The sequence below is a fragment of the Poeciliopsis prolifica genome, unplaced genomic scaffold, assembly GCF_027474105.1.
Source record: "Poeciliopsis prolifica strain line A6 unplaced genomic scaffold, Auburn_PproV2 SCAFFOLD211, whole genome shotgun sequence".
In the NCBI taxonomy this organism is placed as follows: domain Eukaryota; kingdom Metazoa; phylum Chordata; class Actinopteri; order Cyprinodontiformes; family Poeciliidae; genus Poeciliopsis; species Poeciliopsis prolifica.
In genome coordinates, this window is record NW_026562586.1 from 92,435 (window position 1) to 119,726 (window position 27,292).

At 37.3% G+C, this 27,292-nt stretch overlaps 2 protein-coding genes and 2 long non-coding RNA genes across 5 annotated transcripts in view; 2 read left to right on the plus strand and 2 right to left on the minus strand.

The window, feature by feature from the left end:
• Positions 1-289: 289 nt before the first annotated feature.
• LOC129356937 (sperm acrosome developmental regulator-like) lies at positions 290-2,594 on the minus strand. Of its 2 annotated transcripts, none has more exons than XM_055026476.1 (3): positions 1,937-2,594; positions 1,363-1,408; positions 290-1,031 (listed from the first exon to the last, which is right to left on the minus strand). In XM_055026476.1, exons 1-3 carry the CDS (start codon positions 2,299-2,301, stop codon positions 861-863), a joined length of 582 nt encoding a protein of 193 aa, XP_054882451.1. In that variant the 5' UTR covers positions 2,302-2,594; the 3' UTR covers positions 290-860. The 2 variants fall into 2 exon arrangements, with proteins under 2 accessions (XP_054882451.1, XP_054882450.1); XM_055026475.1 differs by having other exon boundaries at positions 1,859-2,594.
• A 1,270-nt stretch (positions 2,595-3,864) lies between these two features.
• Positions 3,865-4,770, minus strand: LOC129356938 (uncharacterized). The gene is made up of 4 exons (XR_008605469.1): positions 4,686-4,770; positions 4,539-4,589; positions 4,394-4,448; positions 3,865-4,050 (listed from the first exon to the last, which is right to left on the minus strand). It is a non-coding gene; the product is annotated as an uncharacterized LOC129356938 (long non-coding RNA).
• Positions 4,771-10,644: 5,874 nt separating this feature from the next.
• LOC129356946 (Fc receptor-like protein 5) overlaps positions 10,645-27,292 on the plus strand; it is a 39,479-nt gene continuing 22,831 nt past the window's right edge. The window contains 12 exon segments of the mRNA XM_055026482.1: positions 10,645-10,675; positions 11,101-11,136; positions 11,562-11,834; positions 11,921-12,196; positions 12,672-12,732; positions 20,791-20,990; positions 21,117-21,221; positions 21,224-21,388; positions 22,746-23,009; positions 24,306-24,419; positions 24,577-24,592; positions 24,684-24,754. Of these exon segments, the coding sequence (XP_054882457.1) occupies position 10,675; positions 11,101-11,136; positions 11,562-11,834; positions 11,921-12,196; positions 12,672-12,732; positions 20,791-20,990; positions 21,117-21,221; positions 21,224-21,388; positions 22,746-23,009; positions 24,306-24,419; positions 24,577-24,592; positions 24,684-24,754 (1,582 nt within the window). The 5' untranslated portion in view covers positions 10,645-10,674.
• Positions 14,307-15,124, plus strand: LOC129356940 (uncharacterized). Its single transcript, XR_008605472.1, has 4 exons — positions 14,307-14,357; positions 14,457-14,510; positions 14,601-14,660; positions 15,007-15,124. It is a non-coding gene; the product is annotated as an uncharacterized LOC129356940 (long non-coding RNA).

Sequence of the window (27,292 nt, forward strand, 5' to 3'; positions counted from 1 at the left end):
ACAACAGAGTTGGTTTAGCAGCTAGCACTCACTCAGGTGTGTGAACTTTTCCCGGTGTTACGACACGGGCATTGTAAGCGAAACAATTGACATGCGATTATTAAAAACAGTATATTAAGTTTCAAAGTTTCTGGTTTCTCTGTCATTTTTAGGTTTGTTTGAGTTCAGCGAGTCATGAGAATTTCATAAACATGTTGACTGGAAAGCAAATCTAGGAAAAAGTTTGTTACATGAGAATGTCAGATTAGAGGAAGTCATATCAATTGAGCCAGTTAAACAATCATGCTGAAGATTAAAATGGTTGAAAATGTAGGAAGAAGCATAATATTAGTGATTATTAACCCTTTAGACTTTTGCACTACCCTGTTGTAAAGTTTGTTGCTGTTTTGAGCTGCATTGAGCTCAACACACAAAAAAGTATGTGTGCCGTGAAGTGTAAACACATTCTGTTAATCTAATTCTGACAAAAGTAGAGTGGACTTTTGGATTTAGATGTGAGGACAAGCTGCACAATGACATAAGACATTGCATGTCCCAGTGCTTTTCCAGACCCTTTAGAGATTACTGTTATTTCCTGACTTACAAATTGCAGCTGATCTTCACGTTAAGCAATGACTGTGTCAAAGTGGAAAAAGTAAAAAATTTTTATTGCAGTATTGTATCGCACTAGCATGCCAGCTTATTATCAAATGAAAAGTGGACTAGCCTCGTAGCTGACTAGCCTTCCATCACCTGAATACTTTTTCAGTTTTTTTTTTACTGCATGACATTTTCTACTTCGGATAAGGAAACTTTTCCAGCCCAATTCATTTCAGACTGCATGTGTCCAAGAGGAGAACACTGTGACTGTCCACAGTATATCACTGAGATATTCTGTGTCCCGTTGGCGAGTAGATGTTGTGGGTCAGCGTTCTCAGGATGTGGTTTTCTCTCTCAAGCTGCAGGTTCCTCTCCTGCAGGTCTTTCAGTTGTTCTCGTAAAAGCTCCACCTCCTCACGCACCACCAGCATCAGATGACTCTTCACCAGATCCTGAGGAGCCAAGCAGAAACAGATGTGCAAATTTAGGGAAAGGGGGAAACAAAATACATATATTTAAAACAAAAAGGGGATGGGCAAGTGAAGACAGAAAGAGAGATAAAAAAAAAAAAAGTCAGCACTTTGCTTGCAGATTGACACACTGCAGCTGTGTCAATCTGCATCTACCAGCAGAGGGTGCTGCATGAACATCACACAGATAGAGTAATAGTTTACGACTACAGCAGTTATACCGGATTCAGCAAAGCAAATTAGTTAAGTGCAGCTATAGAGGTAAAATTCACACTGGTGGCAAACAGGTCAAATCAAAAACAGGAAGACTTACCATTGCCTGCTCAATTTTACCATCAATGCCCAAAAGACTGGAAGAGCTGCAAATAGATGCACAGGTGAAACAGATGCAGGCAAGGTGAACAGGCGTGACAGAGTAACAGGTGGATCGGACCCGACCTGTGCCATTTTCAAGGCCTAAAGTTCTGATCAGAAGTTACTTAATATGGAAATAGATGCCAAATAAATTTGAGATTTTCATTATGCATGTGAGTTGTTCTCCTTTGAGGTAAAGTGATCATGCAAGATGCATCGTCAGCGATTCAAATAACACAATTTGAATAAAATTCTAACTTATTGTGGATTTTCATAAAGTCTCTTCTATCCCAAAAATCAGCAACAAAGCAAAGACGTGAATTACATCGTCTTTCCCAAAAATGGTAATCAATTTAACATCAATAAATAATAAATATGCATATGCACTTTAGTTTAAAAATGTTCAACCCCTAGTATATTTGCTGTTACCTGCACCATTTGATCCCCACGGTTACCTGTGGTAAAACAGCAGTAGTGACATCATGGTTAAATCGGAACCTCGCCCATTGGGCGTAGCTCTAGCAGGAACTGACCGATGAGGACAGGCTGCTGGAAGCAGAGGATTCTGGGACACTGAGGCAGTCGGAGCTATTGAGACGATGTCTGATCTTGGTGCACTGGAGGGCCTTTGCCGAGTTTCTGCAACTGAATGCGCCCTGGAGGGTGGAGTCAGAGATCTGTGGTGGGCTGCTGCTGAGGCGCGCGGCCAGGACTCCCTGACCGCCGACGCCTTCTTACGCTCCCGCAGCACAACAGGTGCCTGTGGTTGCCTAGCAACAAGTTGCAGAGACCTCAGAGGTAGTGGAGGGGTCGAAGAAGGATAGCGCTGAGAATGATTATGAGAGGCAGCGTCAGAGAGCACAGAGGGTGACTTCTTCTTCTTTACGCTCATGGACATCTTCTGTCAGTCATTGGCCTCTGCCTGCAGGACCCACCAATCAGGAGCCAGCTGCATCGCTTTCCAGTCAGTTTAAAAAATAGTCCAGATATTCAAACTCCTTGCAGTGAAATGATCATTCAATCAGACAAGTGCTTACCCATAGAGTGGTATTTAAAGCCAGAGCAAGTTTTTTTCTTATCGTTAAGTCTTCATTGTGACGCCATCATCAACTCTTGGCCTCTTTTCAGAGGCTGATTGGCTCATTTAGAACCAGCTGGTCATCTCAGGATATCCAGATGTTGACTTCAGACTGAAACTCTTTGGAGTCTTCTTGTTTCCCCTCCCCACTCCCACTCAGTCTGGTCTCCGGTTGGCCGTTGCCTCATTCCAGCCCCTTCCCACTCATTGTTTCAGCCAATGGGAGGGCTGCAGAGGCATTATGCTCTGCCTACACACTTGGACAGAGCCTCATCCATCCAGTCAGTCAGTCAGTCAGTCAGTCAGTCAGTCAGTCAGTCAGTCAGTCAGTCAGTCAGTCAGTCAGTCAGTCAGTCAGTCAGAGCATGATGTCTTGTCAGCTCAGTCAGTGCTTCAGACTGTTACAAAATCAAATCTTTAGGGTTTGACTTATCTGATTCAAGTGTTACTTAAATAAACACAGGCATGTACACATCAGCAACCTTCAGTCCGAGCCAATCGGGGAACCGTTGTCCAGGGTTTGCACTTTGGTCTTGTGTGCAACACAACACAATATGGTGAAACCCATTGTGGCAGCTCTTATTTTTAAAAATATTGCGATGCTTATCTCTTGCACTACAGCAGTGCAGAGGTAAGCAGGTAATATACTTTCTGGTGCGTTCATCAGTGAAATCAAGTTGAGCATGACCCCAGGCATAAGGGTAAATAACCAGAGATAAACTGAAGTTTTTTTTGGTTTTTAATAGAAAAACCTACAGGATTATTGACTGTGAGAAAGTAAAGAAAGATTCAACTCTAGCTACAAATAGTTTGCCTGGAGATCGCCCAAGTTGGAAGGATATAAAGAAATTAGTAGTGGTCTAAATAGGTATTGACTTGTCTCTTTCATCTGTCAGACTCTGAGAGGATCTTGAGTTTGTTCTTCCTGATCGAGTTTTCATTTTTGCTGCAAACTTGAATAAAATGTGTTCTGATCCAACCCCATTTATCGGACCCTGATCAAGAATATATATATTTTTTTATTGATGGTGTCTCCATTTGTTTAGGCCTGCCCTGTTCCCACTGAACTGATTTAGTTTTGTATGCAAAGCTTGCAACAATGTAAAGCCGTCCACATAACTTGATATTAGTGGTCTTTAACTTTTACAATGGTGTTCACATGGACAGAATGCTGCCGTTGTGTCTGTGTTGTGCCCGTGTCATGTGATCGTCTGCGGGCTGTAAGTGTAGGCAGAGAGGTCAAAAAACTGCAACACCAGTCATTTACTGCAATGACTGGTGTTGACGACTGTAATTTACATTCAAAGCATTGCATTTGTAAAGCAGGGGAATACAGGAGGAGGAGGTTGTTATTCAAAGACAAACATCTACGGTTTGTTTTTTTATTTCTAGTTTCCATTTTCACAAGCAATACATTAAAGAATGATCAATTGCAAAAGCTTGATTTCTAAGTGATTTCATGAGTGGTGGTTAAATTACACACAGATTGTGCAGGTCTTTACAAAGCTGAAAAATGTCTTGGTGGTCTTAAAGGACAGCAGATGTTCACGCCTCTTTTTTCTTCTAGATCTGAAACACAGCAAAGTCAGTTGCTATGAACACGATAGGAAAGCAGAATGGATAAAATAAAGGAAACAACCAAAATGTCTTGACTGAAATATTAAAAGCATTTACTCAGTTTTACTATCAGTGTTAACCTGCAGAAATATTTGCGGGTAATTCTGCTATAATTACTGGAGTCTAGGTTTGAATTCAGTTTTTTTCACTCCCACTTGGCTATGAGTTTGACGTCATTCAGTAGCTATATTACACTGCTTCAATGTTATTATTAGCGCCTTTAATTAAAATGTGATATGTGTTTTGTTTTTACAGGTTGCCTAATTAAATATTATCTCATAGTTTTTGTACGTACTGCTTGTGTTGCGACATTTCAGCTGATCACAATGCAGCACGATGGTCTCCTTCTCCTGAAATATTAATGTAATATTTATACACATCAGGCAGTCATAATATTTCATTTACTAATATTTCTACATGAATCAAGGAGTGTACTGCACCAGTGTCAAGATTTCTGCTTGGGGGGATGGATTCGTAGATAGCTGTGTCGCCTACAGGGTAAAAATCAGGATCCTTAGCATAATGGAGAAAATATATATTTCTGGACAGCAGCCATGTTTTAAATTTATCAATCATTCAGGCCTGACCATGGGTAAGATGACTGTAAGGACTGTCTGGATCTGGGTCGATGAGTTGCTTTTCACCAGAGGCTCGATTAGATTCCAAACGTGAAGAAAGCTCGGAGGTGGAACAGGATCAGAACGTATGTGTTTTTATATGTGAAGATTATTATTCTTCAAAATTAAGAAACTCAGAATGATGTTAGGATCTGGATCTGTGAGGAGAGGTCTTAGCGACACTGAGATCATGAGATACGGCTTTGGGATTGTTCGTTTTGAAATTCTTACCTTTAATTTTTCTGAGCAAAAGCATAAACAGCAAAACCAGACTTCCACAGGAGATTTCCACAAGCCAACCCCGTCATAAGTGGCGAAATGACAGGAGAGCCGCTTCCCTCTGTAATAACACACACTTGTTAACACTGGTGCTGTTTGGGCCCCATGACAAATCATCAAATTGGGCTCCATTCACCAAACCTGTTGTCAAACACATTTCTAGCCTTTAACTGACTCATCAAAAGCTTCACGTTATCAACTTTAAACACTTGCAACTGTCTCGCTGCCTTTAGTGCAGTGCTGACACTAGTGCAATGTTTACTGCTAGTAAAGTTTACATGCACAAGCCAGGATTAAATTTAGATGTTAAAAAATGAACTAAAGATTGTGTCTTACTCTCTATTTCACTTTGCAAATAATCAAAAATTCTCCCAACATTGTTAAAATGTAAAATAACTATGAAACATTACAACAGACCAATGATAATAAAAACATATTTACATCTGATTGAGCTTTTCCCATGACTTTTTTATGTGCATGTTGCATGAGGCAAAATGGTTCGCTCTTATTAAAATGATAGAAAACATTGCCTTGAATGCGCTGAGTTGAATAAGGCTGCATGGAGTTAGATTTCTGTGCATTTAAATGATTTACCCATGTATTTACCCATGATGCTTTGCGGTTAGTTATTCTTGTGGCAACTCAAAGCTGACATACAGTTGTGGAAATTTTCACTGCAACATGTATTTGTACACATGACGACGTGTGTGAAACTCAACGCCGCAATGGTTTTCTGTGTACATTTATACATGACCTCCCAGGTCACCAATTCAGTTCAATTCAATCTAAACAGAATATTTAAACTGGAACATTTTAACACGGTAAGTGACTTACAAGTAATCTCAGATAGCATGCTCGCTGGTTTCTTGTTCAGACAAGAAGCTTTTTTACTTTTCTTCATTATTTTATAATGACTTGTCAAATATTCCAGTTTTATTGCATAATGGTAAACACAACAAGAGAGACAGAAAAATTCCCATCTGCACTGATGCTATTTGTCATTTGGCCACAGATGGTGCTGCTCACCTTTTTCACCTGGTGGACGAGTCACGGTGGTGGGAGGAGTTGGGTCTGCTGCTGACTCTGACTCCTCTGTTGTTGCATGTGGTAAAAGTCACAGGGGAAATTACTTCAAGAACAATTGAACCACTCTTACGGACATGTATGTTGTCCTGACTTTCCCACCGTATTCAGTGCAAAACCGAGATAATGCAATATCTATCACTTTTTTTTTTTGTCTTGTCTTATTGCCCGAATGAGCTGAGTGCAATCGGATTCATTATTTTTTTTTGCGTATGCAAAATAGAAACTTACGGTGTGCCGACTTTCAGTGGGTCACTGAACTCTGTGTAGTAAACTGGATCTCCTCTTCCCCCTCTGCACCAGTAGAGTCCTCTCTGGGAGGCAAGGATTTGTTTGTTGCTCCCAGCAGCATCCTCTCTGGGCAGGATTTCAGAGGGTGTTTCACCCACATACCAGAAGTATTTCCAGGTCGATGGTGACAAATTCACATAGCAGGTCAGAGTCCAATTTCCATTCCAATGAAACACGTCAACATTTAGTGTTGCCTTTGGCTTGCTTGCTGTAATATATAATGAAAAAAGTGGCATGAAACTTTTTCATTTAAAAATTTCAATTGCATCCTTACAAGTAGAAAAAGTTTGTTACATTTTACAGGGGACACTGAAGTATAGTTTCACTTGCCACATACATCCTCAATCGTAGGATCAAAAAGTCACTAGTAATAGTAACATCTATTACGATGGCACTTTTGTTCTTTAATTAATGAAGGCATCATTAGAAAATGACTTAACTCAATGCTTTCCTCCTTTTTTGTCGTTTTGACAGTCAATTTCAAATTCGTTCTGTATTTTCAATATTATAACCTACATAATCAGGCCCAAATCAAGAAGAGTGAGCAGGAGTTTTAGATTTATTTTTGAAATGGATAAACAATAAATAAAAATAAAAAAACTTACAAATCACAGTCAATCTGATGGGATAACTCCACATTGTGGGAAGCAAGTCCATCTTGTTTTTGCCTCTGCACCAGAAGTCGCCGGCACTGAATCGGAGGTATAGAAAACCCAGACCTCAGCGGTTTTCACGGGCTTTTCCGAGCTCGTCGTTTTCCATTCGTATTCCCACCGAGCGCCGTCTCCATCCGAGACGACACATGTCAGACTGATCCTCTCTCCGATAATATTTTGATCCAGTCGGGATTCTGTGTTATCCTTGCTGCCTTGGAAGGCGTGTCTGAAGGAAAAAAAATGAATTACTGCGAAGAATTCAAAGCCGAGGTTGATTTTATACCTGATACGCGTTGTTTTACAGACAAAACACTTAACTTATTTTGTCAATCGTAACTGCGTTGCTGTCCTCTGTGAAAACAACTGGGCCTCCTCGTCCTCCTCTGCAGTAGTAGATGCCGTCTTCTGAAACAGTAATGGTCTGTTCTGCTGTTCCATTTTTTATCATGAAAGATTTGGAATATTCTGATGTTTGTTTTCTGAACCAGTAGTATCTCCAGTCTGCAGACGCGTCCACAGAGCAGGTGAGGGTCACACTGCCACCCGCTGGTATTCCCCTGCTGTCTGCTCTGAGTGAGGCCTGAGGGACCTTTGCTGCTCAGTTGGCAAATGAAGAAAATGTATACATAAAGTTGACCTTTAGACCTGACGTATGTTTCTGAGTGTTCCTTTCTATGTTCCAACAAATCGTTTATTTTAAAATGCCATTCTTTTTCAGACTCAGATTTCTGGTTTCCTTTATGTCCTGACCATTCAAGAACAAACCATGTTAAATGGTGAATAAACTGAGAGTCAAACGCAAAGGTCAGTACTTACCCTGGACAGATCCACAGTCGATGAAAGGACCAAACACTTGAAAAAAATAGAAAATGTAGGACTAAGTGAAAATTAAACCAAAAAGAATACAGTTTTTTTATTATATCCTTGATATTCGTATGTACATTTTTGAATTTGAAAATTGTTCCACTTTGTTTCACATTTTTCAAAATGTTGTTGATACATCAAGACTTCTTGAAAAAAAATTGTTACCCTTTTAAAATGATACAAATTAATGTGATTTTTTTTTTTAAATCAACATCCATAAAGAAAACAAAAACTAGCTTTTACTCACAAGTTAGTAAAAGTGTGGATAACCATGTCTGTACCATCCTCAGATCGAGCATTGAAGTTCTGCTGTTTTTGTCCGACAAATAAACACTCTGTCACTCGGGGACAGATTTTTATATCAGCAATGTCCCGGTAGCTGAATCTGATGACTTCATTTGTCTCAAAAAGAAACTGTGAACCACAGACTTAATTTAAACCCTGAGCGCTTCACACATTTTGCAGCCCCTCTGAGTCAGTCTGAAAAATTAATAGTGAACATATCTCCCCCCCCACCCTGCATGCTTGTACGTTTTGCATAAACTCGCACATGATCTGAATAAAGTTGATAAAAAACTTAAAAACAGTGCATTAACTTTATAATTATTAGTGTTGCATTGCGTCAATCTACTTCAACAACATGTTGCTTATAATTCCCAGCAAAAACAAGCAGCGTGTTTTGCCTTTTTTATATTTTATGAATACCAACTTGATGTGCAAAAACTGTGTAAGAAAGCTGTTATTGAAATACTATTTATATAATCTAAACATCCATCCAATTATTGTATTAACTCACTTCTCCAGCAGTCGTTGGCCCTGAACCCGAATACATCTAAGGATCAACAGGTATTAGTTTTACTGAAGTTTAAGACAAAACTTTGCTGGAGGGCCACAAAATTTTCCACAACAATAGAAGGGTGATTTTTGTTGGGTTTAAACTGAATACTCAATACTTTCAGTGATGAAGCCCCAGAGGTGTGAAACCTTGCGCCAGTATTTCATTTTAATGCTCTATTCCGCATTAGAGGTGCCGAGAGGTGTGAGTGAGATCAACGTTTACATAGACCCAAATTGAGCTCTGAGAGGTTAACACCTTTTAGGCTATGACACATAAATTGGAGCAAAGTGAGACAGACTCTTTGCTATTGTTTGTTCTCAAGATTGTGGTCATTTAGACTGAACGCCAAAGTTGACACAATCGAACACCTGCTGCACAAAGAACATTTATCTGGCTGTATGGGGAAACGTGGTTGAAGACATAATCATGATCTCATCCGGCGTTTCACACCTGGTCATTATTTCTGTTTTGCTTCAAGCCTAAATTTCATCTGACTTTGCAGCTTACTCTGAGGACACTCGTGTCCTCGACTTAGCATGTTAAGTAGCTCGTAGCACTGGAGACGAAGTGGATCATTCCTTTAAATATTATCAAAATCTTTTTTTCAGAAAGCGTCAATGAAAAGAGTTGGACCTAATTGCCTCCTTTAAAATAATGTGGTTTTCCAGAAGGCTTATCTAAAATGCTCATAACAGCATGGCCTGCACTGAAACAATGCCACTTACATACAAAGTGGGTGAAAGATTTTATAAGACAGTGTTTTTTAATGCCTATAAATTATTTAGTTTAACTATAACCATTCTGAGAATCCCAGGATTAAGCTGAGTCAGCTCATGGGAGGCCAAAAGAAATTACAAAATGTCTCAGCGGGAGGTCGCAGAAAACCCAAAATAACACCTGAAGCGCTACTCAACTAGCTTTCTGTTAGTTTTAGCATTCCTGGCTAAGAGTCTAAAAGTAACACTCATGGGAAAGTTTGGAGGAAAAACCACTTCTGACTAAAAGAAACAAAGGCCTGCCTCACTATGTCGGAAAGATACTCAGAACCAATAAAACAATAAAACTCGTCGTGTTCATTTCGAGTCACATCTGACTCGAAATGAACACATTTCAGAAAGTTGTCATCAAACAAGGTCTTGTCCTCGGTTTATTCATTGTTAATGGAACCACAAATTCTGTTCTCATCCTAAAAATCCAGGAAGATTAGTCTGTGACCACCATTCACGACCTTAAACTCAAGCCCAATTGGGTTAAAACAACGATGCAAAATACACTAGCAATTTGCTTTCAAATGACTAGCAAAGTCATTTAAGCCATTCATCTTTGAAAACCTTTAAATGGGGTCGAAATTAAACAATTGGTTCAAAAAGAGTCACTGCCAGTCATTGTGATTGCTTGATTGCAGCTCTTTACCACAGCTCAGTTGTGCAGGGTGTACATGTAACAGTCTTTAGACTTCATAGAAATTGCATAAACAGAAACTTTGTGCGAGGCAGAGCTAACCATACTTCCTGCACAGCACTGATGTGGTCATGTAGAAGATGGTTGCTTGAAGATCAACACGCTGAATACATCGTTTTTCCACCTTCAGCTAATGCAGCGTTGTGGTTTGCTCATGTTTTTTAGTTCAAGTAAAGATTTTATTTATTTATTTATTCATTTATTTTTGCTTAGTTGGCAACAACTATGTAATCCATTTTACAAATAAATAAAGCTGGTGTTTTTTTTCTTTGACATGGCTGTAGATTTCTCGGTATTGGACAGGAAGCATCACGTTGCTCTGTGGCAAAACCTAATACAGAGACCGCGGTCCGATCTCAGTCTGTATCGAAACTAATTTCCTATCCTGTGGGTTTTCTTTCTGCAGCACTTGGCTGAAACATTTTCGTCCTCATTTGACTCAGAAATGAGGGCGAAACACACTTTATATTACGTACTGGACATACTGAGTAAGTACATAACTTCACCTTTTCGTTTTAATTAGTGCAGAGTATGTTAAATGTCTGTCAAACCTTTGTCAACAAAACAGTGTTGATAAACATTTTTCTTTTTAATAATGACATTTTCTTTTAAACCGTGCCAGGCAGGTGTTGCAGAAATGCAACACCTTAGCCAGTCTTTGCAAGTAATTTGAGCCTGAGAGGGTTAAACCGTGCCATGACCTTTGTAGACAAAAAGAAAAGAAAAACTGTTGTGCAACAGAAATTGGCAAAATTCTGATGTCTTGGTACGAGAAAATATGTAGTGGTTTTCTTAAAAACATTTAATAAACAGAACATCTGGTCAGCATTGGACAGACTGGACATGTAAAACAGACACCTTCTGTTGTTTTTCTTTAACTTGTTTAGTGTAAAACTTTCTACTTTCACTGTAGTGTGGATCATCTTCGTCTGCTGCGGACATGCTCAAGGTAACTTCGCTTTTATTCCTATCAATATTTGAACACAATTTATTGTTTTTGACACAGTTTTAGCTATGAAGGTTTCCAGTGCATGTCTCACTGTAACAAAACACCTGCAAGCTGGAAGATTAGAGACATTTTTATGTACTTGTTAAACAATGACATTTATATACTTGAAAGGAATGGGGTTTTTTCCCTCTACAATAAAAGCATATATCCAGTAACCAAAATGCATTAATTCAGATTTCAAAGCAACTCCAAAAAAAATTTTCTATTACATTTCATTTGATTTTTCTGTACAAACTGGCAGGGCTTTACAATGATTGACTTAAAAAGGCAGTTTGCAATTTAGGAATGATACAAATAAATGTTGTTCCAACATTGGTGCTTTTAAGTTATTTTTTTTAAACATATTTTCGTGTGCTTGATAACAGCAGATAAAGCCAGGGCCATTCTGACAGCAGGCCCAACGACCATACCAGTAGGGGGCAGTGTGGCGCTGAGCTGCTCTGTGGAAAACTCTGCTGGATGGATGTACAGTTGGTTCAGATGGACCCCAGAGTCTCCCCGGGTTCAAGTCAAAAATAATAGTGGACTGAACAGAATTATTAATGTCACACGAGGAGGTTTTTATCAATGCAAAGGTGTGACAGAAACACACAACCACCGAAGTTACTCAAGTGACAGGAGTACAATCAAAATAACCTGTGAGTTATTCAGACATAATAATAATAAAATAATGTTGAGTTCTCTTGATGGATTTCAAGTTTCTCTTCTTATCTGATGTAAACAGTTTCCAACGAGGTCTTTGCGACTCGACAACCAAACTGGCCTCAGATGTTCAGTGGCGAGACGATCGCTCTGACATGCGAGGTCCAGGGAGGAGAAACCGCTGAGTGGACGTGTGACTGGAGGAGAGACGGGTTGTTCATACGCAGGACACAGAGCAAAAACTGGACTTTCAGTGTCTCTGAGTCCAACGGGGGAGACTACAGGTGTCTGTGTTTGCTCAAAGATGATGCCTTTTCTTCGACAGGGTGGAGTGAACCCGTCTCACTGTCAGTATTTCGTAAGTCATGTTTCATTTATGTGTTTTCCAAGAGTTTTGGAGAAGATTGAGAAACAGAATTTAAAGAAGGAGCTGCGATTTGGCTCGATTAGACTCTGACACAAGAGTCTCTCCAATAGGGCAGGAGAGAGATTCCTTACAACAAACATCGTTCCGTTTTCTTGTAGTTTTGGATCCAGGGTTCCCACATTTCCAGTCGGTGGTGGTTCTTACTCAAATAGCCCCTTCTGTGGACTCAAAGAGAAATAATTAATAATAGAACAAAAAACAAGTGTCTTTCCTGCTTGGAATAATCCTGGCCAGTTTTGATTGGTCTGTTTCAGATTGTGAACACATTTAGCACAATTGATAAGACACAAACGTCACAAAATAAAATAAATATTTTACGTAAAAATGCTGTCTTATGTATAGAACTGTGTGTGTGACTCACATCTATGCTGTTTCTTATATTGTTGTTGTCTAAACTCGCCAACAGGTAAACCAAAGGCCCATCTGAGTGCGGGCAGCACAGAGCTGCCAGCAGGAGGCAGCGTGATGCTTACCTGCTCACTAAACACGTCATCGTCATCATCATCATCATCATCATCATCATCATTTAGTTGGACATATTTCTGGTACAGAGGAGAAAAATCCTCAGAGCCTCTGACCGGAGAAGATGCTGTTTCATCCTCAAATGGACAAATGAATGTCTCAGAGGAAGGACTGTACTGGTGCAGAGGAGGAAGAGGAAAACCAGTTTACTACACAGACTACAGTGACACAGTCAGCATCAGTAAGAATGGTGGCCTTAACATGTTCTCTTTCTGTGATTAGTGAAATCACGGAGAGAGGTTTGCTCTCAACTTCACAATCTGTTTCAAATTTCACTGAAACAGATTTTTATATATATAAATATATGTATACATGTAGAAATAATTGAATTCTTGAAAATAAATCCTCCTCTTCACTCATTAACATATAGATACTGACATTACATCACAGTGATAAGTTACATTTCACTTACTATCATGCATTTTTTTTTTTTTTTGCAAAAAGCCTATTGTTACCTCATTCAAAAGAAGTCTTTGGATTTGCTGTAGATTTTATTTATAATCATTTTAAGATATCTTTTTTTTAGATGATAAAATTATAATTTAAGCACCACTTATTCCTTTTTCATGTTTTATATTTTCAGCATCCGTTGAGTGCAGCGGTCCAGTCGGCTCTTTGTCGCTCGTGCTGCTGGTCGTTGCTCTGGTTGGTGGAATCAGTCTAATTATTCTGCTGCTCTTGTTTTGGCGCAGCAGACGGACGAAAGGTGAGACGTTTCTCCTGCTCTTCATCATGTGAAGTGTTTCAGATTCATCAAGATGCATTTTAATGTTGTGACAAGAGAAAAACATGATGAAGGTATTTTTAAAAGTTTTTTTTTTTTACAGATCTGGGGCACACGAGGTGAATACACAACATCTGATTGTCTCTTTTTTTGACAAAAAAAACTATTTTCTTCGTACCTTTGTCTTTAATTTCCGGTTGTTTTTCTAACAAAGTGGTCACATTTCTTCAGCTTTAGACTAAATTCATCACAGAGCTCCAGTAGGCGCTTCGCCACTAATCATGAGGTCAACCAGGCTGAGACACACATCTCCCTCCAACGGGGTTAGAAAGCAGATTCATTGGAATATAGTTTTTATTTTATTTTGTTATTATCATTTTCTCAACTAAATACAAACAGTAGGAGATAAAGTGCAATTTGGATGCACTTTGTTTCGCTTGCTTACTTACTTGCATCGCATTCAGAGAAATTGAATATGTGTTCCCATGAGGTTTAATTGTCAAATTAAAAGTAGATTTTGAGAACAACAGCCTTCTATCAGATAGTAAACATACTTTTCATTAACGTCTATTTTTGTATTATGTGTATTTTTCTGATTAAATATTCTAACCTGAAATATCATGTTTTCATCAGTCATAATCTATAAAAAAAAGGTTTTTAACAGTCAGTCTGTGTTTAATGACTCTTTTTGGTATGTGAACTGAAATGTTTGGAATTAATTAAGTTTTTAACAATATCCTAATTTATTGAAAAATAACTGTAAGCCTCTTGTCCTTATTTATTCTTTACAGTAAAACAATTCTTCCCTCAGTTTGTCACTCGGATCCTCAGAGGTCAACAGGAACGGTAGAGTATTTCTGTTGAAATTGTTACAACATGTTGGTCAATTAGGAACTTTCATCATAAACAGCTCAAATATAATCTGTGGATATTTTTTTATTGCAGGCAAACCTGACACTGTGTACTCCCTGGCTGAATCAAAAAACTCTGGGACAAAGAGTAAGATGGAAACATGTTTAGTTTAGAGCAGAAGAATAGAGTTCAGACGGATTTTAACCTTCAGTTCTTTGGTTTTGTTGACCTCAACAGGGAGTCCTCCAGATCCAGAAGAGGGCGCTCTTTGGTCACATGTGAAAATACAAGTTATAGGTAATTCATGTTTTCTGCTTTGACAGGCAGATCATCATAGACTTAAAAACAGAAGTGTTTATCTCATTATCCTACATGTATAATGTGCTTTACTTGCTGATTTGAGTCACTGAGATGAATGAACTTTTTTTTATTTTATTTATTTAGGCTAATAAGGATTCAATCCTTATTTCAGCTACAGAAATCAACATTTGTTTCAATTAGTCACTCAAATGCTATAATGTCAGTAGGAATGGTATAATATATATATATTGTTTGTTACAATTGTTACGCAACTTATTGGTCAACTAGGAAGCTAATGACAAGCAACAGATGTATAAAGATGTATTTAATATTGTATTTGCAGATGAATCCATAGACAATGGGTACTCTCTGCTTGAAGCAAAAAACTTTGGAACAAAGAGTAAGACGCAAATATATTCAAAATACAGAACAGTCAGAACTGTTCTTAAATCTGCAGCATTTCACTTTCACAAAAATATGTTTGTAATAACTGTGCTGATGTCTAGATAGTATGGCATGAGACAGATAATCTGGAAAAAGATTGAGGTGTGCAAAAATGCACCACACCCAGTCAAAATCAACCAATCAGAGCTAGGAGGAGGAGGGTCTTAGCGCTGTCAATCAATAATGCTCAAAGGTGGACAAACGACTTACTTACTGTTCAGAAAAAAAGGCTATCCAGCTTCATCTGTGGCTATGCTAAGTAGCATTAGCATTGGCGGTAGCAAGAGAGCGCTTGACAACGCTAAGGCCCTCCTCCTGTGTCTGATTGGTTGTTTCTGACTCAGTGGCGTATTCTTGTCGTTAGCACTGGGAAAAGGCAGAGGAGCTTGTTTTTCCCCACTTTATCTGTCTTAGAAATAATAATTTCTAAGTAGGTAAAAAATATAGTTTAATAAAAAGCTACATATTGCAGCTGGTCTGATCTTTGTTTTGGTGGGTTTTTCTTTCTTTTATTTTCATCTCAACAGGCCTTCGTGTTGGTCCAGAAGTGGGCTGTTTACGCTACTGTGAATAAAGGAGCTTCTGGTACTGGTAATGAAATATTACCTCCTCAGGTTTTGTGTTTCCACTCCTATTTTAAAGATTTATCATTGGTGATGAATTCAGAGTATTGAAATTGTAATGGCACCTTGTCGTCACCTTAATCCTAATCTTTAGTTCCCTCCAGAGATTTTCCACAATTATTACGTCAGGACTCTGACTTACCCACTCCAAAATGTTATTGCTCCAACCACTTTGGGACTAAACCTAAATGTCAGAGAGGGGTTACAAATATGTGGGCTTGTCAAGCTGCCGGCTGCATGCCTTCCGGTTTTAAGTTCCGACTCATAACATTTTTACATTCTCAGATTAGTGTGTGTTTTCTGAAAAAGAAGTCCACATTATACTGCTGGAATTGCTTAAATACATTTTTAAAAGGCAACTTTGAATCTTGTGATGTCAGTAAGATTAGTAGGCTGTTTTTGTCAAAGTTAAGAATGCTGCCAATTGGTCACTTAGAAAGCCTAATGTGTGACTGTATAATCCTTGAATATTTTCTTTTTCAGATAAATCCATAAACACTGTGTACTCCCAGATTGAAGGGGAAAATGTTGGGCTGATGAGTAAGATGTGTACATATATATATAAATAAATATTCAATTTAATGAGAGCAGTGATCGGAACTGTTACTAACGCTGTTTTTTATTTATTTATTTTTTCGTCTCAACAGGACTTCCTGTTGATCCAGAAGAGCGTCCTGTTTATGCTAATGTGGAAAACAGAGGACCAGGTACAGTCCTGGCTATAAATCCCTTCTTACATTTAGGTTTAAATGTAACGTATTCAGAGGTAGAACATTTTTATTCTCAAATTTGTTCTGTTTCTGTTATTCTGAAAAAATCCACATTGCATAACTACAATTTTTAATGAATCTCAAGAGTTGTGGCCCCAACTGTGTGGATGATGTCAATCGGAATAGTAGAGTAATTTTATGAAAGTAGATAAGAATGTCACCAATTGGTGACTTAGAAACCCTAAAGACATGCGACTGGTGTTGGTAACTTGAATATTTTATTTGCAGATAAATCCCCAGACACTGTGTACTCCCTGGCTGAAATGAAAAACTTCGGGACGACGAGTAAGACATTTGATTGACAGCAGCAGAACATAACTCAGGCAGAACTGGTTTTAACCTCCAGATGTTCTTTTTCATCCATCTCAACAGAGGATCCACAAGAGGGCGCTGTGGGCTCCGACGTGAAAACAGGTGCGGTTATTATTATTATTTTTTTTGTATTGTAACTTGTCCTCATGACATTAGACTCAATTTCATTCCATATAATCTTGGAGTTCAAATTATAATTTTCCTTATTTAACATCTACATACGGCCACCAGAGAGGAAATTGTTTTTTTTTCGTGTGTTTTTTTAGTTTCTGTTCATTTCATTTCTTCTTCAGACTCTACCACAGCATCTGTTGAGATTATCCGTTTGAAAAAAGCCAAGAAAAAAAAAACAAAAGCTAAAGGAAGAGAAAATTACTTCCAGGCCTTTTTTTTTTTTTGCTCAGTGGATTGGTTTCAGAACTTTTAATTGACACCTTTTATTTTTTTGAGTTGCATGTGTGTAACGCTGGCAGTTACCAGCTGTCACCAGCTGACGAAGATGACAATTGACAGCCTTCCAGTTTAAAAATACAATCATTTCATCTCTCCATTGACAGGAAAACGGAGTCGCTCGGCAGATGCAGCAGTTTATGCCAACTACAAGTCAGGAGCAACTCTGGCTGACGATGGTCCCATGTCCAGAAAAGCCAAAAAACATTAAAACCCTTCTTGTTTAACTGTCACTTAAAAGAAACACCGCCTCAAAAATGATTTATACTCAGCTCAGTAACAAACTGGAAAACTTTTACTCGTATTATAGCGATAAAACTCCAAAACTTCTTACTGATTATTATGTTTTCCATTTTTCTTCGAATCTGAGATTTTATCTTTGGTTACATTCATATGTCATCTGTACAGTTCTAAAAAATAAATAAATAAATAAAATATATAGACATATAAAAAAAGAGTCCTGACTAACTTTGGGGAAAACAGATCGCAGTAACCAGTCCTTAAATCACTTCATCAGTTTTTTGTCCGTCAAAGGATTTAATTCAAACTATTGCTGGTCGTGTAAAAGGCACTGAGTGACCTTTGGCATCCACACATTGGAGTTGATGTTCATATATGTACTGACAAATCATCTGGTTCTGCAGACGGGAAAAACCTTCTGGTTCCTTTCAGTGAGATCTAAAAATGTCCCTAAATTTACATTTTTATTTTCTTTTATGTGATTTATAAAATGGATGGTTTTTCACTTGAAGGTTGTATTGTAATGCAGTTCTCGTTATATCTGCTTATTTTGCTGTCATATTGAATCACCTTTGTAGAAATAATGCCATCCAAATAAACTTGTTTGGATAGCAAGACTGAAGGATTTTATATAACTGGGCATGAGTTGAAATATGCATCAGAAGTTTCAGAAACCTGAGGTCCAGTGGCCGAACTCTACCTCCGTTCTTCTTCTTTTGTCAGAAATTGCTTTGGGTTTTATTTCAAATGCACTGGACACAGAGACAGAAAAGGGTAAAGAAGAGAAAGAAGAAATGAAGAGAGGTCCGACAAAAAGTTCAAAGGGAAAAGTAGGGAGAAAAGAAAAGAGGGAGGAAGAAAGAAAACGACACTTTAGGAAACTGAATCTGCAGAAAGAGAGAGAAAAAGAGAAGAAACCGCAGTGACAACTCCAAGTGGTTGTAAGGCGTAAATGCACTGGAATGCCAAAATTGGAAACGTCTGATTGCATTTGTGCATCACGTCCTGCTGATTTGAGTCAATTTGGTGAGAAACTCAAGCCGAGTTGTTAGGAAATGTTCAAATGTTCTTTAGTCAAGCTAAAATGAAGAAGTGGAAAATGTTACGACGCTCGAGAATGAGCTCATTGTGTAGAAAAAAACAGGACTTAATGCTTGTATGAAACGGTAACGATTAAAAGACAGAGCTCTTGTGAGGTTGAGACAGAGGATATATAATTAAACTTTTTTGGCTTTAATTACATTTGAACTTTGAACTTTCATTGTTGTGACAAATAAGGCAGTAGGACCAGATATATATATATATATATATATATATATATATATATATATATATATATATATATTATATATATATATATATATATATATATATATATATATATATATATATATATATATATATATGTTTTTTTTTTTTTTTTTTTTTTTTACAAAATATTCTACTGCATGGTGACAGTTTTAACAAATATGCAAAACCTACATTTTATAAGTGAACTATTCTGCAGAACAAAGTCATTATTCCTCCACCAGCCCTACTTCAAGTCAGAGGAGAACAATGTACATAGTGATCCTGCTTGGTCATAAAAGTTATTCTACAATCTGCAGGAAAATGAACTCATTTTGGAGCGCTGAACTTAACAAATTGTGATTTAATTTTTTTTCCCACTTGCTTTATTAAGTAAAACAAGAAAAACATCTGATGATAGGCTCAGTACTGAAATGTAAAAATAAATGAAAAGTTATGTGAACAGAGGTGTGCTAGTTTTTCACATTAACACACTTTTCTCGCTCTCGCTCTCTCTTTTTTTTTTTTTAGCACATTTGCCACAACTTGCGTCACAATTAAAAAAATTAAAAATATTCCTCCGGAAAAAATAAGATCACTGTGTGGCTTCTGGTGCTGCACACACACACACGCACACATACGCATGCGCACACGCACGCACAAACGCACACACTCACGGACACACATAACTCCTATTTAAAATATTTAAGTACTTTTTGTTCATTTCCATTGTCTTAATCTAGTCTTGGAGAAAATTCTCAGCCACCAATGTTGGACTTTAGAACTTGAACGATAAACACGCTGTGAGAAATTACATATGATAAAGAGGAATTTTTACATGTGTGAGAAGTGTTAGTACTTATATTTTAAGTCTTATGATTTTTTATCAGATGAAGAGAAATTGGCTGAAACCTCTGATGTCATTCTGACGGGAAACATATAAGATATACTTGTAAAGAAGAGGATGCTTGTAAAGCTCCTGCGCTGGGTGTCAGAGTGACCCACACTGTGCTCGTCAATCTAAAACTTTGTTGTTTGTTAATAATGACAAAAGTTTAGCTTTTATTTACTGCTGAATCCTCTTCTCTGCTCTGGACATGCTGACGGTATTGATTTCTTTGTTCTTTTATTTATTCACAAAGAATGAGGTGCATATATGTTGTTTTTTTATTTGGTGTCTTAAAATGTATTATAAACATACATTGATAAATGTGCTAAATGTATTGTGCTGCGTTTTAGGCGCATACCTGACTATTGACCCGACTGGTCGACTTTCATGTTGGAGAGAGCGTGACCTTCATTTGTGACATGGATAAAGGCAAAGACACCGACTGGGAATATGAGATTAGAAGAAATGAAGAAAAATTCTTCAATCCAACCCGCACAAAAGCTTCACATTACCATCTATCCAACTTGATCAGGGTGGTGAATACCGGTGCTGTGGTGTCAGGAAGAGCTCCAGTGATGCCAAGTGCAGTGACACGGTCTCTATAACTGTTACTGGTGAGTTCAAATGATCTTTTTCAACTAGATTTGTACATGATAGAGAGATACATAGCTAATGAACATGCTTAATCCTCTGTAAGTTAAATTTATATACAGGAAATTAGCTTAGCTTTTTGTGTTTCGCAAAATGAACTTTTAACCTCTTGTGAAGTATCAGAAGTTGCAACATCTACAGAAAACATCAATTCTGTGAAATACAATTAAACTTATTATTTTATGAATAAAATTATGTTCAATTAGGTGAGCTATCACAGAAAAGCATAATTTTTGTTGTTTTATTTGGGAGGTTAAACAAAAATAAAACTTTATTCTCTCAGAGAAACTCATTATTTGTTTTGTTACATATTATGATGCGACATTTGAATATTTGTACTCAATCTGACTGAAGAATAACTTAACGTGTTAACGGACATTTTATTATTTTATTAACATCAGCTCCACCCAAAGCCAAACTGACTGCAGGTCCTACAACCATACCAGTAGGGCAGTGTGGAGACTGAGCTGCTCAGTGGAGCCCTCTGCTGGATGGAGGTACATATGGTTCAGAAGGACCAAAGACACCTGAAGCTCAACTCACTGATGAGAAAACAGAAATATTAATGTAACAGAAGGAGGAATCTACAGATGTTATGGAATGAGAGGAAATACAAACTTCCAGAGTCTTATAAGTGATAAAGTCAGCATCACAATAAGATGTAAGTAAAATTTCTCTTTAAACGCATCTGTTGATTATTTATTATATTTAAGAGGAAACTCAGGAGGTATTTTTAATTTATTATTACTTTATTTTTTTCAAACTGGCCCATATTTAATGTAAACAGATTCCAATGAGGTTTTTGTGACTCGAAAACCAAACTGGCCTCAGATGTTCAGTGGTGAGTTGATCACTCTGACATGTGAGATCCAAGAAAGAGAAACCACTGAGTGGAGGAATAGGAGAGAAATGGGACAACTGTAAAAATGGCAAAGGGAAAATTCCTGACTTTCACAGTCTCTGCGTCCAGCAGTGGAGACTACATGTGTCGGTGCAGAAACATAGACGACCGGCATTCTCTGACAAAGTGGAGTGAAAAGATGTCATTGCTGGTGTCAGGTGAGTCGTGATGGGTTTTTTTTTTTTTTGTTTTTTTATTTATCAGGACCAACTCAGCAAAAATCAAAGCAAGCAGAGCCTAAATATTAGCAGAGCATCTGTCTGAAAGTTCCCCTCGATTAATGCAGAATATTGAAAGTCAATTTAATCTGGAAGATTTAAATCTTGCTCTTATTTAGCATCCCAGAACATGTATTAGAACTTGAAATCCAGAAAAACTACCTTAGCAACTACTTTTTAGACTCTTAATCTTCCAATCCAGAGGATATTTACTCATACTTACTAAACCTCCTTGAATAGATGGATCTTGTTTATTTATTTTGCATAAACATTAGATTATTTTTCTTCTTTTGCTCTTTCCTTTGGTTTATTATTTTGTTTGTTTTTCCTATAAATTCCTATACAGCATCTCCTATTGCCTTGTTGCTGAAAATGTGCAATTTAAATAAAATTACCTTTATATTTAAATGTACAAATTTACATTTAAATGTACATTTACTTACAAATGTCTGTAAATGTACAAAATGAAGTTTACAGAGTCTGATGAATATTCAGCCAAATAATGAATTAATAGTGTTGGTTTACGCTTCCTGCTGGTTTTTGAACTGGGATCAGTTGAATGTCTTATTTAACCATATACACATTTTACTAATGACTTAAAGACAATGTTCAATCTTTAATTTTAGATGCTTTTATATTTTCCAAGTCTTTTGTGTGCTTTTTATTTACATTGAAATAAATTGCATGACATGAACTTTTTGTTATTTTTGCATTTTTAACATTTTTTAAATTGCTATCAACATTTTGTTTAAATTTTTTCCACTCGATAAATATACCTTTTATTCACTGTAAAGCAGCCACAAGATGCATGTAGATGAACTTTATCACTACATTTTAATGGCTGCAAATTGCTTTCCCCCATTGATTAGAATCGATATTGGTGTTGACATAAACCACAAACAAAGGACAATGAGGATATAGTTGATTGGGAAATAGACCATGTTTTGTTTTGCTTTCCAAATGAAGATACATTTTTCTTCAAGACTTTAAATTAACTGTTTCAACTGAGTCCAAAGGGATTTTTCACCTGGATTATGGAGAGTTATGAAGTTGCTTCACATCTTTACTTAAGTTAAATCCTTGTGCAGAAAAATATCTTGTAGTTTTTGTTGTTTTTTTTTTTTACTTTGGTCATTAAAATAACTAAGATAACCCATCATTTATTCCCAGTAGAGAAAGTCAATTATGGAGTTTTGTCATTGTTTATGTTGAGACATTTGAATATGTTGTACTAAATGTGATTGTGGAATATGTAAAATCGGTGACTGAATAATTAAAGTTTTTATTTTAACAGCAGCAAAACCCAAAGCCAAACTGACTGCAGGTCCTACAACCATACCAGTAGGGGGCAGTGTGAGACTGAGCTGCTCAGTGGAGCCCTCTGCTGGATGGAGGTACAGATGGTTCAGAAGGACCAAAGACACACCTGAAGTTCAACTCGCTGATGAAGAAAACAGAAATATTAATGTAACAGAAGGAGGAATCTACAGATGTTATGGAAAGAGAGGAAATACAAACTTCCAGAGTCTTGTAAGTGACGAGACCAACATCAAAATAAGCTGTAAGTTAATTTTCTTTTTAAATGCATCTGTTGATTATTGTTTATATTTAGGAGGAAACTCTGGAGGTATTTTTAATGCACTTTATTATTTTATTCTCTTAAACTGCCCATATTTAATGTAATCAGTTCCCAACAAGATTGTTGTGACTCGACAACCAATCAAATTTTATTTGTATAGCACATTTCAGCAGCAGGGCTGAAATGCACATAACCACAAAAACACAGTCATGCATCATGGAATAAACAATACATTGTAACATATGTGTGTTTTTATTTGAGATTTAAAGGAAGTCAGGGTTTCTGCTGTTTTACAGTTTTCTGAAAGTTGTTCCAAATTTTTGATGCATAGATGCTGAAAACTGCTTCTCCTCTCTTGGTTCTGGTTCTGGGGATGCAGAGCAGAACCAGAACCAGAACCTGAGAGTCTGGAAGGTCGATACAACAACAGCAGATCTTTGATGTATTGTGGTGCTAAACCGTTCAGTGATTTGTAAACTAACAACAGTATTTTAGAGTCTATTCTTTGAGCTACAGGGAGCCAGTGGAGGGACTTTAAAACTGGTGTTATGTCTCTATCTTCCTGGTTTTAGTGAGAACGCGAGCAGCAGCGTTCTGGATCAGCAGAAGCTGATTGATTTATTGAAGATAAATCAATCTTCAATAAACTGTGAAGATACTGTTACAATAATCAATGCGACTAAAGATAAACGCATGAATGAGTTTCTCTAGCTCTGGCTGAGACATTAGTCCTCTAATCCTGGAGATGTTCTTCAGGTGATAGAAGGCCGACTTTGTAACTGTAACTTGTAACATTAGAAGCCATAGTATGGCGAGATCCATGTTAGTGTCCAAAATTATAGTCTATTTTTCCACGTTTAAACTTTAATCCAAATATTTTTATTTGAAAAACACATCAATGGTACAAAACATTAAAGTGACATCAAGGTTGGACACAAACATTTAATTTCTTGTTAATGTTTCCTGTTTACAGTCACTGTCAACGCTTCATTTCTCATTTAAACATTTTTAAAAAGTTATTGTCGTTATTATCAACGTCTAACAAATGTTTACAGGTGAGCATTCCCACAGCAAAGCTTTGTTACTTTCTTAAATTGCAGATCTGAACCATTTAGTTCAGTTTCGACAGTAAAACCATTTAACTGTTTGAGGAAAAATTGATACACAGACTGAGAATGTCTGTGTTAAACCTCAATGTCACATTTACATGTTTTAGTAGGAAATCATCTCTTTGGGTACAATGATGACTAATAATACATTACTTTTGTTTTTGTGTAGCTGGATCCAGTCCAGTCAGCTCTTCATTTCCTGTGCTCTTAGTTGTTGGACCGATTAGTGGAATCCTTCTCATCGTCCTCCTGCTCTTGCTGTGGCGCTACAGACGGTCCAATGGTGAGAACGTTTTCTTCTCACACTGGATCAGATTACTTCATCACCAAAAACGCTTTCTTCAATAATCAAATGTGTCACATGTGTGATTTTTAAATACATTTCATCTATTTAATTCTGGTGTTAATGATGCCGATTCATTTTTTTCAATCTTCTGCAGATTTATGCTGCGTCAGGTCAGTTTGTAATTATCTGTCGTCTCATTTTAAGCATGAATTTCTGATTCTTTCATTCATTTTTACGCTTAATTCATTTTAATATTTTTAGGCGGTTCAGCTCTGCCACCAATCACGCAGTGGATCAGACTGAAGTTCACGTTTACAGCTCTCTGCTGCATGGTTGGTCACAAAACAAATGACATTATAAAAACTTGATTCATCTTCATAAAAGCAAATATACAGACATATTTAAAGAGTCAAAGTCCAAATGGAGCTAATTACTTCTTGCATACAAAACGACAGATTTCAATAATTTAATTTTGTTTGTGCTGAACTTTGTGTCACAGTTAATCCACCAATATCATGGCTCTGCTGCTCAACATGATAAAATACAGTTATGTCATTACCATGAGTTCGTTCAGGGCAAATGGTTCTTAATGACAAACGATTATAGTCAACAGAAAAAAAGATTAATATAATTGCGTTGGGGTCAGAACGTTGATCTTGAAATGTTTTTGTTTGCTGCAGGCACCACTTCTCTGTATGAGACAGTCCATCCACGTGGAGCCACTAGAAATGGTAAAGTGTTTTAAGACAGACCTGCAACTTGCGAGTTACTGAAGGAGATTGAAGCTCGTTCGAAACGCAAAAACGTTTCAGGAACAGATGAATTTCGCAATGCTGTGAAATACTCTGAACTTTAACTCCTCACCAAGAGAAGTCATTAGTAAACATTCAGTAGATTTTAGATTTAATGAACATTTTTATCCATGTTGCCATTTTAACAGAGAGACGTCATCCAGAGGAAGATTCTGTTTACGTTAACGTGCAACCGGGACGTTGAAGCTCCGCATGACGGTCAGTGATGTCATTATTATATCTACGAATGCATTTATTTATTTATGTTTTGGGAGGGTAAACTGTCTTGCCACATTTGACTTCTCTAGTTATTCTCAAGCACCTTCTGATTGACATTGCTCACCTTTTTAAAGGGGCAGTATTATGTAAAGTTGATGTTTTTAATCTTTACATCATGTTATGTTAGAATGGTATTTTATAGTTGACATACTTGGAGAGTTGCCCTGATTCTTTCATGCATGTTTGAGAAATCCTTTAACCTCCTGTGGCAACCATTCAGCTGTGCAAAACGACTGGGTGGACTTAGCTCCGCCTCCTCAGAGCTGCAGCTTCCAAGCTTCTGAGCTTCTCCCTGACAGAGCAGCCCTTCCTCCTTTACTCCCCCACTCAGCTCCTTCAGACTAGCCTGCAGCGAGTGGCAAACACCCGGTGTTTTAGAATGGGTATCTCCTGAGCTCACTACACGAGCAACTTCTCAGTTCAACACTAATAAAAACGTTTGTTAAAGGGTTAACAGAGGAGCGATGCTGTTATGACTTCCTGGAGGCGGAGTTTCAGAAAGAGCAGGAGCTTCTTAAAGAGACAGAGGCCCAATTCCAGGGTTTTAAGTTACAAAGTCAAATTTCTTTCAAGTCTTATTTGATATATGTTGCGTTTTTATAACAAGTAAAAATTGCTCAATTGTGTTATAAATTGACCATGTGTGCCTGGGAAATAATACTGCCCCTTTTAAAAATAAACTGTTTCGATATCCAGTTTCTGTTTTAGACCCCAGTGGTAAATAACGTCCTCCTCATTCATGTAAAAACTTTATTATCTCAAATATTTCTTTTGGATAAATTAAATCACATTTTGATTATCCCAATATATGCTCTCTCTTCCTCTCTCAGCTGGAAATTGGAGTCCGGCAGCAACAGATACTCCAGGTTGTTATATGATCAGAAACGACTGGGAAATTCTGCTGCCATGTTTTCATTATATGTTGTGATGGTTATTGTATTTCTGCAGCTTTAAGATGCCAAAGATGATTTAATCATGCTATATCTCTTCAAGAATCAAATGTGCTCTAGTTTTACATTTTTGCTCATGTCATAAACAGGAACATTCATAAATTGAAATGTTGTGAGATTCTTGAGAAATAAAATTAAAGCTGAAAATTGCAAACTCCCTTCTTACCTTCACAGCTGAATTTGTAGCTTTTACAGTTATGCTATGTTTGTGATAAATACAAAACTGTCACACAGTTTGAATATCGGTGCCTGTTTTCCATAAAATGAGTGAAAGTTCATGAATGCATGGTATGTAAAACATTAATGATGTTGATTGGGCTGTTTTAAAGTTCTGTTCAGTATTAAGAAAAAAAAGTAGTTTTAGAGTTTGCAGTCCAAGAAGATGTCTGCATGAATATTCAGTCCATTGCAAGTTAAAAGCCAAAAGAATGGATTTTCAAATGGGTGGAAAATGATTGCATATTTTGATCCTAGATGTGGGCTTTCATTGCTTGGTCAGTTTATTGGTATTAACACTGATTCCACAATCTGCAGAAAGATCAACAAGATGAGCAATGAGGTTGTTAACGTGTGCAACAAATTGTGATTTGATTGTGTATTTAATAAAATAACATGTCAACCAATTGATTAAAGGCTCTATGCACTAAAGCTTGAAGCCTTATTTGACTGTTTTCTCCAAAATGGCTTCTGTTAGGTGGACAGGAAGTGTCAGTTCTCCATGATAAAACTCAAAGGAATGACGTCACTGGTTTTATAATGAAAAAATAGAAATCTTTCTTTAGGTTGTTTTGATGAATTCAGTGCAACTTGTGTCAAAATAAAGTGCAAAAAATATGTCTCTGACCCACGG